Source organism: Pristis pectinata, chromosome 2, assembly GCF_009764475.1.
Source record: "Pristis pectinata isolate sPriPec2 chromosome 2, sPriPec2.1.pri, whole genome shotgun sequence".
NCBI lineage: Eukaryota > Metazoa > Chordata > Chondrichthyes > Rhinopristiformes > Pristidae > Pristis > Pristis pectinata.
The window spans coordinates 29,099,316-29,115,408 of NC_067406.1; the positions used below are offsets into that span (position 1 = coordinate 29,099,316).

Below are 16,093 nucleotides of genomic sequence, written 5' to 3' on the forward strand. Positions count from 1 at the left end.
ATTTCCTCCACAAAGTAATATTAAATAAGTGCTTTGGCAACTACCTTTCATGATTACAAACAACTGACATGGAGCAACTGCAACATTTTTTGGCAAACAACCTAAAGTGGTCAAAAGCATTTTCTTGTCAAATTCTTTCTGTCTTCTAAAGGGTTTGATTCATGCTGAAATATGATTCATAAAGTACCAGTAGCCCTACAACCAGGTTCATGCATGAGGCTGAAACATGAGCGTTAGCTGGCTGTTTGACTCCGAAAGGCATCTCATTCACCAGTTTAGCTATGTCCACATAACAGCTATGCTCATTCAATTTCCAACTGAGGTTAGAATTTGTCATGAATAAAAAACACTATGATGCTGGAGGAACTCAGCAGGCCAGGTAGCATCTGTGGAGAAAAGCAGAGGTCAACATTTTGGGTCAGGACTGCCTGCTTTTCTCCACAGATGCTGCCTGGCCTGCTGAGTTCCTCCAGCATCATAGTGTTTTTCATCTAGATTCCAGCATCTGCTGTCCTTTGTTTCTTTAGGATTTGTCATTTAGGAACAGCAAACCAGGCCGACTCGTCCTTACCCACTGCTGGAATTGAATGAAGTTTAGACCGAGATCAGCTAATTCAACGCAGACTGAAGATTGAACCTGAGTTTCTCTGGTTTGTGTGGCTTGGTACCAGACCATATACAGCACCATTTCCCCACCTCTATCTCTACACCTTGCAGTTCATACTTACTATGTAATTTTGCTTTTTTTTAATATCTACAGAATGGAGCATTTTCAGGCTCTGTTGCTATTTTGATGTTTGCACAATGACAGCTGCAAATCACAATCAAAACATTAAAACCTGCAGTTGCTGGAAAACTGAAATAATAAAAAGAGAATGCTAGGGCTGCTCAGCACTAAGTGACAAGAGGTGGTGCTGCCAGCTCATATAGTCCCTTTGTTCTCTCTCCACTCCTCCCCCTTCTCTGCAACTTAAAACATACTTGTCTGCTAACTTTGGCTAGTTCTGGAGAAAGGTATAGACCTGAAAAGTGGAATCTGTTTCTCTCTCCAAAGATGCTACCTGACCTGCTGAGTGCTCTGTTTTATTTCAGATTTCTAGCATCTTCAATATTTTTACAGTGCCCAGTGCTAATGTACAAAACTAGGTTGAGGGCCTTAGTACCCAGGCTCTTGAAGTAGACAGATCATGGCGTCGATCAGGAGGCAAAGCTGATTTTGCAGCGATGCCACCATTCTGGATCTTGACGTTTAAGCCAACGCTTTCTCTTAACCTCTCACAAGTTCAACAGTAAAGAGGACTACTCCTTACAAGTGATATTTAAAGCTTCACTAAGAGGTTAGTTGAGTTAGATGAACACTGTAAGATGTTGCTAGCTAAAGTGTTTTTCTTAATTATTTTAAGGTGAAGAAGTCCACAGGGAATGATGTGGCAGGTGCTGTAAGACATTTTCCTGACTTCAAAGCTTCTATACAAACCAACTGCTCCTAGAATTGGGTACAATAGTAGACATTCCCCTTGGATTACAGTTAGACTGGGAGAATGAACGTACGGCATGCAAAATAAACATGATCATCTGTCCAAGGGAACTAATTCACAGTTGGGAAGGATACAAGAAGACACCCAAACGACCTCATGGATACTCAGTAAATGCAGCAGTACGGACTAGACACTGGAAGATATAATTCCTGTTCTATACTGATATCAAAGCCATTGAAAAGCAGTTTTATGAAGTCTCTACTGCGTTGGCTTCACTGTGTTGCCTATCATAGATCAACCATCTTTTAAAATTACCAACGGGGCTTACATGTTAAGGACAATCACAGCCAAGATACTGGAAGGTATAAGACATTTGGAATCCCAGAGTCAGAAGCTTCAGAGGTGGTAGGGGTGAGAGCATGTGGTATTGAAAGAGGGTTAGAAGCATTCATTAATGACAACATCAGCATAAATGGACAGATTCCTGTATGGCTCACTGCTCCACTGTCTCCTACGCATTTACTCCATCAATCTTGCTGCAAGATGAAAGACAACAGCCGACAAAACACAAGTGAAGAGCTTTTCATATTCATGCTTAAATATCAATAGTGAAAAATAAAAAACAGCAAATGTTGGCAATGCACAGCACAATTTTGATGAAGGATTTTTGACTAGAAACCTTAATTGTTTCTCCTTCCAAAGATGTTGCCTGACTCATTGAGCATCTCTGACATATTTTGTTTGAATTTCACGTTTTCAGCATTTGCATTTTTTGTATTTTCAATTGCACAGTTGACTGGTCAGCATTTGAACAAGAAATGGCAGGTTTATATTTGATAGAACTGTACAACTTTGCAATACGGGAGGTGGCCATTTGTCTTTACTGTTCTTGAGCCAGTACTTCTGCTGGTGCAATCCAGAACTATTTCTGTTGATTCATAACTACTCCCACAGTTGTGTATTTTCCTCTGTTAGATATATTTATCCACTTCTTTTGAAAGATAGAACTGTCACAGTCTCAACCTCAACTTTCCACTGCATGTAAAAACTTCACGAAACTTTTTCCTCACTATGTGACAGTTTTAAATAGATGGCCAATTATGTTTGACTTGCTGCCAAAAGCAGAAAAAAAGAATTGCCATTCACTCTAAGGAAAAGCCTTTCCCAATTTGATCTGCTTATTGATTATAATAAAATGATTCCAACTTATCAATATCAATTGATTTTTTTTTGTCTATCAATATGAAGCATTGTGATCTCTTGTGTGATTCAATACAATCTATTTTGTAACATTTTATTTTTTTCCTTTGTTTCATGCATTCTGTACTGCTTATTTGAAATTAATAAAAATATTGACAAAGATCTGCTTATTGATTGTGCACTATGTCACTATATGCATAACCCAAAATACTACTGACTAATCACTTTGGCCTTACACTTATTTTTATCAGATTATATGTTTAAACTGCCATTTATTAATCTTTCTTTCTTTTCTCACAAAATGCACTTGCTCTTATTAAACCATAGAACATTGACAGCGGCCATACCTTAAACACTGTTATCATTACTCAAACCCTGTCCAAGCTGCTGTAAATTCTCAAAGAAACAATCTGATTGTTGGAAATATGTTTTCAAATAAAATACTTCAAATTTTGAGCCTGAACCTTCCATAGAAAATTATGAATTCCATAGGAATTATTTAGAAAAAAATGGGGGGAAAAGATAAGATTAATAGGACTTGCAAGTCTATATTTATTTACCAGAAATAAGAGCCAACATGTACATGCAATGTATTAGAGTTTGTAGACAGATCATTTTCAGGGCAGATGCCCATGTTTGGTGTCTTACCATTAAAGAATGTCTGTTGGTTGACAGCAAACCTGTCCCATATCCTGATCCCAAGCCACCCATTGGCCCATTGTGTGATGCTCCTATTAAATTCTGCAAGTCGCTATGGCTACTGGGCATGGCTGTTGACGGTCCCACAGCATGGTTCCGCAGGACATGTATGGCATCGTCCAATCTTTCCAGGCGGTCTTCAATCCGGGTTTGCTAAAAAAAAATGATAAAAATCTGTATTAAATATTCTCAGCCACTTCACAGATTGCGATTAATGCTCATTTTAAATCTTAATAATACATTAAACTTGTCAAAAGTGGTCATAAATGTAGCATAATTAGTTAATTTTTATTATAGAAAAATATTTGCCTACAAATTTGACCAATTGTCTTCTGCATTTTATATGGAAAAATCAGATAAAATTACTTCATGCATGCCTCATTTGCACCCATTTCCTGTTGAAGTTCTGCCCATCAGGAAATTGGACCAGACATTTCCGTGTGCAATTCACCCTAATGCCAGTCATTGTTTACACCAGTGATATCATCAGATTTCTTCCTTTCTTTCAGGGATTGGATTTATTGGTTAAGCCCTGTGATCTTTTTCCATTCTCAATAACAGAAGGAGCAAGCTGCATAGAAAGCAAGGAATACATGAATTAAAAGGTTCCCACTGGGACATTGTTTTTATAAGCACCAACTCTCCCACATTCATAAATGATTTGGACAAATATGTAGATGGACTGATTCGCAAGTTTGCAGATGACACAAACATTGGCAGAGTTGTGGATATCAAAGGATTCAGCAAGATATGGATCAGTTGGAGATAGAGCTTAATCCAGGCAAGTGTGAGGTGTTGCACTTTGCGAGGTCAGATGTAAGAGAACAGTATACAGTAATATAGCAGGACCCTTAAGGTCATTGATGTACAGAGGGATCTTGGGGTGCAAGTCCATAGCTCCCTGAAAGTAGTAACATTAGCAGAAAGGCTGGTAAAGAGGGCAAATGGTATACTTCCTTCATCAGTCAGGGTGCTGAGTATAAAAATTGGGAAGCCATGTTGCAGCTGTATAAAACTTTGGATAGGCCACACTTGGAGTACTGTGTGCAGTTCCGGTCACCCCATTACAGGAAGGACGTGGAGGCTTTGGAGATGGTGTAGATGAGGTTCACCAGGATGCTGCCTGGATTAGAGAGTATTAGCTGTAAGGAGAGTTTGGACAAATTTGAATTGTTTTCTCTGGAGCATCAGGGGCTGAGTGACAACCTGAGTATGTAAAATTATGAGAGGCATAGATAAAGGTAGATGGTCAGTCCTTTTCCCCAAGGTGAAAATACCAGAGCACGTAGCCTTAATCTGAGGTGGGGTAAATTTAAAGGAGATTTACGTGGCAGTTTTTTTTAAACATAGAGAGTGGTAGGTTCCTGGAACGTACTGCCAGGGGAAGTAATGCAAGTAGATGTGACTGCAACATTTATGAGGCAGTTGGACAGACATATAAAAAGGCAGGGAACGGAGGGATATAGACTACGTGCAAGCAGATGTGTAGATTAAATTGGCATCAAGGTTGACGGAGACATTGCGGGACGAAGGGTCTGTTCCTATGCTGTAATGTTCTATGTTATTCACTGATCTTATATTTACAAGCTGCATCAACTTTTATTGTAGCATTTCTGCACCATGCACTCATGCAAGATGCTGTGATCTGCAGATTTATAATCCCATCTCTTATAACAGTTTGGGGCCACTTGCAGAACAGGATGTGAGTATGCCACTGCACAGCATAGGTATGGTTCTTCATGAGGAGACTGGAGGAGTATTTCGTTTTGTAAACAGGCTATTCAGCCCATCACGTCCATGCCAACCAGTGGGCACTCTTCCATTAATCTCATTTTCTATTAATCCCATTTTCTAGCACTTGGTCCATAGCCTACTATGCCTTGGTGATTCAAGTGCTCGTCTTGACACTTCTTAAACGCTGTCAGCGACTCTGCTTCCACCACTCTCTCAGGTCATGTACTCCAAGTACTCACCACTCTCTGGGTGAAAAAGGTTCCCCCTCAGATCCCCTCTAAGTTTCTTACCCCTCATCCTAAATCTACGTCCTCTGGTTTAGTCCACCTCTGATATTTAGGGATGGTGTAATTTCAAGCTTGTTTTCAAGGTCTTTCAGTTTGATTTCTTTTGTCTGCACACAGTTGCCCTGAAAAGTTTCCACCAGTACTTTAATATTTTTAAAGATATTACAAATCAGATCTAATGGGCTACTCTGTAGAAAAATGCCTTTACTAACACTGCCAATCAGTGCACCAGCCAACCAATACAATCCGAAAAGCTACCCTCCAGCGCCAGTATCAAGTGTTTTCAAATTTGGCTCGTGAATGAGGGATGCAAAGTCAAAGCCTCAGAACTCCACTCTACTATGAACTTTTATTGCTAATCTCAGCATTTAAGAATAATATTGTAAAACTTTCAAAAATGAAAATGCTTTCAGTACTCACAGTATTCTGATATTTGGATCATGTTGAACTCAGCTGTTCCTCAGTTGTATTGCATTAAGCTAACATTTCAAGAATGTCACTATATTGCTCCTCAAATGGAGAAATTTCCTAAGGATTTAACCTAATTTACAGAGGTATAAAACAGCAAAGCACAGATTTACTTCACCCAATGAAGCACCATGAAAAAGCTTTCCAAGGCACTGCCAGATCAAGTGTGCAAATGGATTAGTGAGCCCAACTTTACTTTGTGCAGTACATTATTACAATGTCCTTTATTCTTAGACCTACCAAAGAGTGAAGTGGGCCTTCATAATTGGGAGAGGATGGACCTTGGCCTCCATTTCTGGACCACACAGAGGTACCTGCTAAAAGTAGAGATTAGAAATAAAAATTTGGTATGCAAGGTCAAAACAAAAGGGAGGAAATAACCCAAAAGACCCACGCATACTGTTGTCCTGCCTGTATGGAGGGCAGATTATTTTACCTGTGAGAGTTGGCGGAGATCCAACAGGCGTTGATGGATTTGAAGGGAAACTGGTGTTGGTGTGGTCTGGTGAGTAGATCTAAAAATAAAACCAGGAATTGTTTTATTAACAGAACACTTTAAATCTAATTATCACAGTGTACTTACAGAGGTATGCTATGGCAAAACAGGGAGGCTGTTCTTTCTGTACAGTAATGATTACTCGTCATCAACACTGTATAAACTGTAGGTTCATTTATCCTACTGTTGAGTATTTTGCATTTGTTGCAAATTTACAGCTGTTTCGCAATATGTTTCCCAAGTGCGAAAGATGCAAAGATACAAGTTTTTTTTAAACTCCCAGTGTGAGTACAAATTCTGAAAAATGGGTTTAATATGGATCACAAAGTAAGCAACTTGCAATAAGTATGGTGGGAAGTGGGTGTGGGAAGCAGAAGGAAAGATCTCTTATTATCTTATGCACACCCATGCATGCATGCAAACACAATGCACAGTGAGGATAATTAAATATTGGTAGTTCCATTATCAGCTTGTTTTACACAAGACAGCACCATTTAAAATTTGGTAACATGGACATATCTTCTGGTACTCATAAAACCAATCACCATTGCTGTTCTTTGTTCATGTTCAGCATGTAAATCAATCTAATTTTTATTCATATTTTGCTGGGAGATGCATGACAACAAAATGGTGGGTTTTAGCTGTTCTTTCTGCTTTGCCTCCACCAGCTCCTCAAGCAGTTACAGACATGGACCAGCGGGACCCAATTAGCATGCATGGTAAGCACATTTTTCCTGAACAGGTGAAGCAATTTTGTAAAGAAAGGATCAAAGAGTGCAATGACATGACCAGTGCTATACTTTCAGCTTAGAATACATGTACCCATGACATCTGCCACACTACATGTTCAATTATCAGATGCTTTTAACATGAGTAAAGCATCATTAAATTTCTAAGACATTATCTCATCACAGTGGCAATGTTAGCATTGAGGAATCAATATTTAGGATATCATTGTGTAAAGAACACATCTCAATACACAGCCCCACAGCCTACTGATGCTGCTGCCATTGATAGGAAAATACTTTAGAGTTATGACCTGTGTATCACCATGCTGTGTAAAACCTGATAATACAGAATTCTTCTGTGTCTACTTCAATTTGTTAGACTTAAGGGTAAGAGCTCGGAGGTCCAAATTGAAACAGAAACAATTGGGGCAATCCCAGTTTTTTTAGGTATGGCCCTTTGCACCCCATCAATAAGATTTCCAGATACAGAAAAATTCTGATAATCCACTATCCAACTACTCAGAAATTTGGATGCTCTGGCATCTGGCTCACCAGGTGGTGTTTCCAGTGTTCCCTTGCGTTCACTGGGGCCCTAGTTCCCACACTCCCTTCCATTCAATGGGGCCATAGTTCCCGCATTCCCTTCCACTCACTGAGGCCCTGGTTCCTGCACTTCCTTCAGACTCACCGGGGCACTGTTCTCTGCCTGCTTTTCCATTCACTGGGGTCCTGGTCTCCGTGCTCCATTTCAATTCACCAGGGCTTTGGTTCCCGTACTCCCTTCCGATTCACTCGGGCCCCTTTCCCATGCTCTCTTCCAACTCACTGGGCCCTGGGTTCCCAGATTCCCCTTTAATTCACCAGGGTCCCAGTTTCCAGGCTCCCTTCCGGTTCACTCTGCCTCAGTTCCCAAGCACCCATTCAATTTACTGGGTTCAAAGGGAAATGTATTAGAACACTGTGCAACATGTAATAAAAGTGAATTAAAAATGTGTTGAGGTATGGATAGTATGAATAATATCCAACCGCTAGTCTGGCATCACTTAAGTACTGTGTGTGCCAGATTATTGGAGTTTTACTGTTAATGTAAAAACAGTATTGTGCCAAGGAGTTTCTGGAACTATCTTTAGAGAAGATTATGCCATTAAAAATTAAATACAAATCCCAGTCAGACAGCCAAGAAGTTTGGATTAAATCTGTTACACGCTCAAGTAATCATCTGTATGAATATCCCTGTTTGGTACGGGTCTATTAAATGTTTTGAAGCATTTTGAGATTCCACTTTTATATCATTACACTGCACGGCTACTAGATTTGTACAACTTCTCCAAACCACTGGCAACCTTCCACATCTTCTGCCCCCAACCTCATACCATCAACAGAAGTGAGCAACAACCTCTCCACTTACTGATGCAAGTGCTTTGCCCAGTGCATCACCAGTCTGCGAGCTGCCAGTTGACGCTCCTGCTCTGCTCACTAGGACAGAGAAAAATAAAAACTAATCAAATTAGGTTACAACCTATAGAAAAATTTCAGCTTTACATTTCACAAAGTTGTGGAATACTGCCAGATGATGTCATGGACTTAGAACTACAACATTAGCAGGTTTATTTGATACAGATGGATGACAAGGAGGGGAGAAGTGAATTTATGATCGAGTTTCAAAGTTTTTACATTTTGCAAACTTAACAGCAATTCTCACTGAGTTGCTCTTTTGAATGCCCCTTTCCTATTCTGATGGAATTTGGATTATGTCATATATGTTAGAAAATACCGGTGCTTGGAAACAGCTGTTGCCTTCTGCCTAATTTAGTGTTCAAAGTTGGACAGACAGAATGAGGATAGGTCTCAGCATGCTTAATTCAGAAAGCAAAAGTCTGAGGACAGGCAAGCACATATGAAGGTTACACTTCAGACACAAAAGGGACAAAGTCAGAGGCAGTTCCCTGAGTGCCTATTTATGAGTGACAATCAGATGAAGTTTTGAAAACAAATTAGAGGTGAGAATAAATTTTTATACAAAGGAAAGTGGAAAGATGATGGGGAAAAAACAGGTTTGTTCTGAGCAAGCTAACAGAAGAGTAGGATTATAATCGATGGCTTCTAATGGAGAGCAACAATGGTATAGCTACCAAGTCAAATGGCCTGCTTTGAGCTTCTTATTTCTAGAAATCTGGATCAGAATTACAAAATGACCGAGCCAGTAATTCATGAAAACGGAGAAGAATTTAATGCAATCAATTGATGATATTATGGGATATATGTATTTAACTTATTTGGCACCTGTAGTGCACAAGTTGTGTCCATGTGACATGGCTTCATATGCACATTGGTTTGAATAAATCATCAGGAACGTCACCAGAATTATATTTGTTATTAGATGTAGGATCACTTAGCTGAGATGATTTTTATGCTTAATGTGGTACAATGGCATCTGATATAAAGCAATGTTCATAAATTTGCTAGCATGCTGATTGTTATGTGTACACACCCCAGTAAGGATCACTGGATGTTGATCTGGGTTTTTAGCTGATTTCTATCCACTCTCACTCATAGAAGCCATCTCTAGGTTTCCAGCAGTGCTCCAGGAGTGATCTGCTAACTTGATGCAATTCAGGCATCATACTTGGGTTACCTTCAGTCAGTATGGATGAGCACCATAGCAAGTGGCATTTGCTGAGTAAACTGCCAATGGAGCTCTCAGCAAACGTCTTGTAATCTTTTGAAGAAATGAGGTACAAAGATAAAGATGTGCAATGCATTGAATTACAGTAAGTGTGATTTCATCAGGGTACTGTCACCAAAACAACAACTGGATATAAGCTAGAATTCTGGGACAACTCCAGCTGAAGAATAGCAGGCTAACAGAAGATGTAAAGAAATTAAAGTAATTATAAGTATGGATATGTAAAGACCATTTCCTCTGTGTAAGGAATCAAAGATTGGATGCTCAAAAAAAGAAAATGTTAGGGAAAATTACTTTGTGTATGGATTTCACAACAAGAATAGGTTGAAGTAAACAGGATTACAGATAATAATGGTAAAAATTTCAAGTGGGAGGAAGTTTCATGGACAACACAGAGCCGAAGAATTCTTTTTGGATTTCCCCAGCATGAATACAAATGCCTGAATAAGCATACTATAATGTAAATTTCTAAATCTCTTTAATGAAACAGGTTTGAAATATATGGGGACTTGTCTGAGTGAAAAAATGTGTTTGGATAAATTATTTCTCTGAAGGGAGAGCAGCCTGTGTCACTCCTGTCACAGTGGTACCACAGTCTGTCATAGTGAGGTGATGATGTTTGTAGTGAAGTCTGTACCAGTTACAGCTTTCTAAAGCAAAAATATTTCCCAAACCCTTCTCATGAAGACAGCGCTCTTTTATTAATAACAAGGCTGACTAAGTTTCACATGATCCAAACTTTACCTTCAGATATTACCCAAGAGTTTAAAATCTCTTAAATGTGGTCACTGCTAATGGCTTGAACATTACAATATTAAAATCCACTGGGATATCATGACTGATAGACCACATGTAACTACTAAAAGCAGCAGCTTCCTTCATACAGGATTACATGCATTAAAACACTTCGCAATCCCATTCTGGATTTAATGCCCATTAGAACAATTAATGATGTTATATTTTAATCAGTGGTACTATTATTCTAATTGAAATCATTGGATGGTACAATATAAAAGAAGGCTAGAGAAACAAAGGACTGCAGATGCCCGAATCTAGATGAAAAAACAACAAGGCAGTATCCTGGAGAAAAGCAGCTGGTCAACGTTTCGGGTCAGGACCCTTCTTCAAGACTGAAGATACAAAAAGGGGAAGCCCAATATACAGAAGGGAAAAGCAGAGCAGTGATAGGTGGAAAAAAGAAGGGTGCCCACCCCACCTCCCCTCTTTTATCCACCTATCACTGTCCTGTTCTTCCCCCCTATATACTGAGATTCCCCTTTTCCTAACTTCAGTCCTGAAGAAGGGTCTTGACCTGAAACGTTTACCACCTGTTTTTCTCCACAGATGCTACCTGGCCTGCTGAGTTCCTCCAGCATCTTGTTGCTTTTTCATAAAAGAAGGCTAGTTGTCTGACCAAATGTGTATTTTTATATCATATGAGCCACCTTGCTGCTCGAAATCTTCAACATTCATTTTTATTTCAAGCTACTAAGAAATTCCCTTTTCCAATGATTTATGAAATTTACATGTCTCCCATTCAGCCATGAGTACATCATAAATGTGGAAGGTAGGCTGGAAATTTGGTCGAAGTGGGCCATAAGGTCCCATTGATTTAACCATAGAAGCAAAACAGCTGTTTCAATAAAAGACCACACTTTAAGTCTCAGAACTACCATTTATTGTCTAACATGTATTGTCTAACCCTCTTTTCCTCCAAGAATGTTACACTTGCAGGATCTTGGAGCAAGATATATGGAATGGTGTGTACACGTGTATTACAGTCTTGTTGTTTAATAATGCTTTCATGTTCATGTATTGCTTTGTCCCAGTGAAATAAATTGGTTAGCTTGAGTCAACTGATGCAATAACCACTCAGTATTCAACAAACTGCAAAAGAGTAACAATGAAGAATTATATATTGCAATTAGCAAAGTTGGTCATCCATTTCAACAATAACATCAGTCAATGCCTTTCTTCCAAATTACTGTGGGACAACTTAATTTCTGAAAGGCACGAGATACTCCTCCCCTCTGTACTTACCCATAATATTGTCTGTTCCATTGGCTGGTGGTGTGCAGGACGAGGCGCCATAGTGATTTGTGCCACTGCGGTGGAAACTGGACATCGGTGGGAGACTGGCATTGATGTCTGTTGAGGAGTGTGATGGGTAGTTCTGTGGTTTGCATGTTTATATATTATATGGAAATAAATGAAGAAAAAATATTAATTTTGCATTTAATGTTCTGTTCTACATTCAGTAATATCTTGTTCTCAAGCATCACTTTATATTTGTATGCATTCAGCCCATTGTATTTTAGAAAAAAACTAGTCAATCAGGTCCAAGCCTGTGCTCTTTTCCTGCAATGCCCATCCTCTTTAAAGTGGATATTTAATTTCCTTTCTGAAAGTTATGACTGAATCTGCCACCACTTTATTGCTGATCTTAACAACTTGCTGAGTAAAAAAAAAATCACATCTTCCTCTTAGCTTTCATGGCAATTTTCTCTAGTTATCCACCTTCCCACCAATGATTTCCTATCGACGTGAACAAACTTCTCTGTTATTTAAATACCTGTGCTAAACCTTCCCATAAATTATGTGCTTTTTTTTGGCCATAATTAATGTTGCCTTCAAACTAGATGAAGTTCAAACTTGTACTGCAACCATGCCTGATCCTGTTCTTCACCTGACACCTACATCTGGGCATTTTCCTGCAGAAATTTTGCATCTATTCACTTGGCTCAAAACATTTACTGTTCTTACTCTTGTTAACACAGGGCAGTGAAACTAATCATGATATTCCAATCCCGTACCATTATATTAGTGTTGGTGGTATTTTTTTTTAGACAACAATACAATGTCCTTTAAAAAAACTGTGATTATCTTTTCACACATTAATATTAAGGTCAACACTGAATTGGAAACTGATCTCCAATTCATCAAGTCTTTTAAAAAATCAACTTGCTGAACAGGAGACCCTGAGAATGTATTAAAATAAAATCACGGTTCCCTATCAACCGTTAGTGCAAAATTCTATCTTAAATGAGGCAAGGCATAGCGGAGGAGGGTAGAGTGGGAGTGATTGTCAGGTCAAATATTCGCCCACATTGGAGTTTAAAAAGATGCAGTGAAATCAACAAAGGAATGTGGGATTTCAGAGAATTTTACTATGAATATTTATCACTGATGTTCTGATGACAGAGTGATTCTCATGAATTTGAAGCAATCCTCCCACTGGCGCATTACTGTCCTACAGTAAGTTGGAATGGTATATATTTTTTTCCTTGTGGTGTGTTACTTTGTTTGCAGTTATCCCAGACTGCAAATGGGACTGGAAACATGTGTTGCAGAAGGAACATTACAGATATTAATGCAGTGATAGACTGTTTTTTAATATATCCTAGAGCAAAAAAAAGTGTGAACTCCCATTAGGGCCACTTTATTTTCCAATGCAGAAGACAGCAGTCATAAACAACAAAGAGGGTAAAAAAGAGTAAAGAAAATGAAAATGGACAAGTGTTGATGCCAGTTGGATTAATCGAACATCTGTTTATAGAATGGAAAACCAGCTCTGAGAGGAGTGACTCAACTTTGTATTCAAACTGAATGCAAAAATATTACTTGAAGCTCCATAGACAAACTCTGTATGACTTGATAAACCCCTGGAAAGTAGCACCTCCACCAGACTACATTTGTGTATAATTTCAACTGCACATGTAAAAAAATGTAAAATAATTTTACAGGTTTTGATAATAACAATGGAGAAACATGTCGTTTTTCATTTTGTTTTAGGAACCCTTAAAATCAATATTCCTCAGCCAAACGGCCCCTTGTTTGCACTCTTCCATTTGTGTGTTTTTTTAAACAGTGTGCTCACTAGGCACAAAGCTGATATTAAAAACACTTCTTTCCATGATAAGCAGCCCACCCAGATAGAAGCCTGTGGGCTTACAATGAAGTGCTGCATTTGATTTACGAAAAATAAATTAAGCTATTATTTATGAAAATGCATGGAGGAAATAAAAATAACAATTTACAGAACTTTTGGATCAATTTTTAATTGAATGCACATTGCTGTAAGTGGCTGTGAGTAGACATTCCCTAGGATCTGTACAGAAATATTTATCTTCAATATTTAATCATATAAATGTAAGAAAAGCATTGAAGTTTTCTTGTATATTCTTTTGCACTTTTTTCAATTGAGTGACTTCTGTGAAGGGTGAAGATCTATACTATGAAATTACATTAAGGTGGAGAACAGTAGGAGAATAGAGGGGTCAAATCATAAGTTGGTTAGTAATAGCAGGTGTGGATTTTAAATGTGTCTTGAATGTATGAAGAAGAAGAAGGTGCCAGGAAATAGATGACTTAACTGCAAGATGTGCGTGCATTCATACACACATTTCTGTAAGCCAGGGAACCATTAAAAATAAGGGTCACACCCACTTTGTGGTGTGATTGTGGTGAAAGAATCCCAATGGATTCAAGCATATAGGTTTAATTTAATCTTTTTAGTGGGAGACACTAAGGTCATGTAACGATCTCTTAATTTCAACAGGGCTGCAAGGTGGAATTTTTGTATTGGGAATGAAGGTACTTCCATTCCGTTTGAGAACACACTAATGATTTTGGTCACAGTTAAGATGAGAAAGTTGAGAGTACTTTAAACGTAAAACCTTCTTATTTAAGCTATTAATGTTTGCAGAAAATTTGCTTTATTAATGCAGCATACAGAGCAGGAAGTTTGCAAGTTGGATTTGTGGCTGATGTCAAATTGTATGGCTTTAACTGGATGATAGGATACACACAGCAATCTTTCTGCATCCTTTTACTCTGGAGAAAACAAAATCAGTTGGAGCAGTTGTCTATGGATATGGAAAGAGGACAGGGTGTGACTGGATTTGTCACCTCTACTTATTCAACAGACTTACTAAAGGATTGGGTCCTCAGGAAAATTATCTCCAACTAAGGAATAATTCAGTTTCTTTAGAACATCATGGGAAAATAAACACAGTAATTCTCCAATTTATTGGAATTCTAATTAAAGTTGCTTTTAAATGCTGACGCACTCATATGCAGTACAAAGTTAAGAAATTATGCAACAGAAATGTTTACTTTCAGCAAAAGTAGTATTTAGATAAGCACTTGAATTGCCAACACATAGAAGGCTACAGATCAAGTGCTGGTAATGGGAATAGTATAGATGGGTACTTGACAGTTGGCATGGACAAGGTGGGCTGAAGGGCCCGTTTCTGTGCTGTATGTCTCTATAACGTTGCAGTTTGTATATCAAAAAACTAAGACTGACAGACTAAAATATGAGCAGACGCAGACAACATTTAGGAATATTACTGGCAGGTTGCCAGTAGATAAGAGGCCACTATTACCAGCCGATCTTGTGGATGCAGGCTGCAGTAACTGCTGGACTGCGGAACATGGGAGGAGTTTACCAGCATGCCTCCATAACTGGGCTGATTCATTCCACCAGAGGAACTCCACGGATCAGAGTTGTGATGCCCATCTGGAAAGAGAGGTCATTACAGTGACTCCTTCAGGAAAAAAAAGCCCACTAAAACATTCTTAATTGAGCATTCCCGCTGATTATTTGATTACAACTATTTGGCTAGTATTGAACTCTTAATTAAAATGTGCCATTATTTTAGAACTGTGAGAAGCCCTCTAAATAATATTCATCTGTGGAATTCTTTTTGATTTAAAACAAACAGGAAAAAAAGCACAATCTTGGCCAAATTATAATAGAAGTAATAAGTTGGCACTACAGGCACAATCATGCAGTGAAAGGTTAAAGCTGATTCTTTTGATTAATGCTACCTGCCCAATAATGCAAGAACTGCAGATGGAAATGGCAGCATTGGGCAAAACAAATAATACATACATAATTACAATAGGGTGCCAAATCCTGTGCAAATATCTCTGATTTCATTCTTTTGCTGGCAAATCAAAAAATGTGCTTAAATTTACACATCCCTGACCTTTACACTTCAACATCAGCTGCTTCAGCCCTCAGCTCTAGAATCCCCTCCCTTAACCTTTATGTCACATGACCCCCTCTCTGCTTATTGATATCTAAAGCCTATTTCTTCTACTGAACTTTTGGTACCCAGCCACAGTACCTCTTTGTGCCTTAGCATCATTCTCTGTTATCCCTCTGTGGAGCACATTGTGATTTTTCTTTTGTTGCTCTAAAAGAGCTACATATATACAAGATTTTGTCGTCAACTGTTTTTTCAATTTTAACACTGCTGAGTGAGCAAGTAATAGCTAGAAATTACAGATTGCAATACTGTACACATGGC

The 16,093-nt window shown here is 38.6% G+C and overlaps 1 protein-coding gene across 11 annotated transcripts in view; it reads right to left on the bottom strand.

Moving 5' to 3' along the window:
• LOC127567561 (transcription factor 4-like) overlaps positions 1-16,093 on the bottom strand; it is a 470,428-nt gene that overhangs the window by 47,461 nt on the left and 406,874 nt on the right. For all 11 annotated transcript variants that reach the window (XM_052010594.1, XM_052010593.1, XM_052010592.1 and 8 more), the window contains 6 exons: positions 15,164-15,297; positions 11,817-11,949; positions 8,499-8,566; positions 6,303-6,381; positions 6,107-6,183; positions 3,327-3,530 (listed from right to left, as the gene is read on the bottom strand). In XM_052010594.1, the coding sequence (XP_051866554.1) occupies positions 3,327-3,530; positions 6,107-6,183; positions 6,303-6,381; positions 8,499-8,566; positions 11,817-11,949; positions 15,164-15,297 (695 nt within the window). The remainder of the gene's footprint in view (positions 1-3,326; positions 3,531-6,106; positions 6,184-6,302; positions 6,382-8,498; positions 8,567-11,816; positions 11,950-15,163; positions 15,298-16,093) is intronic.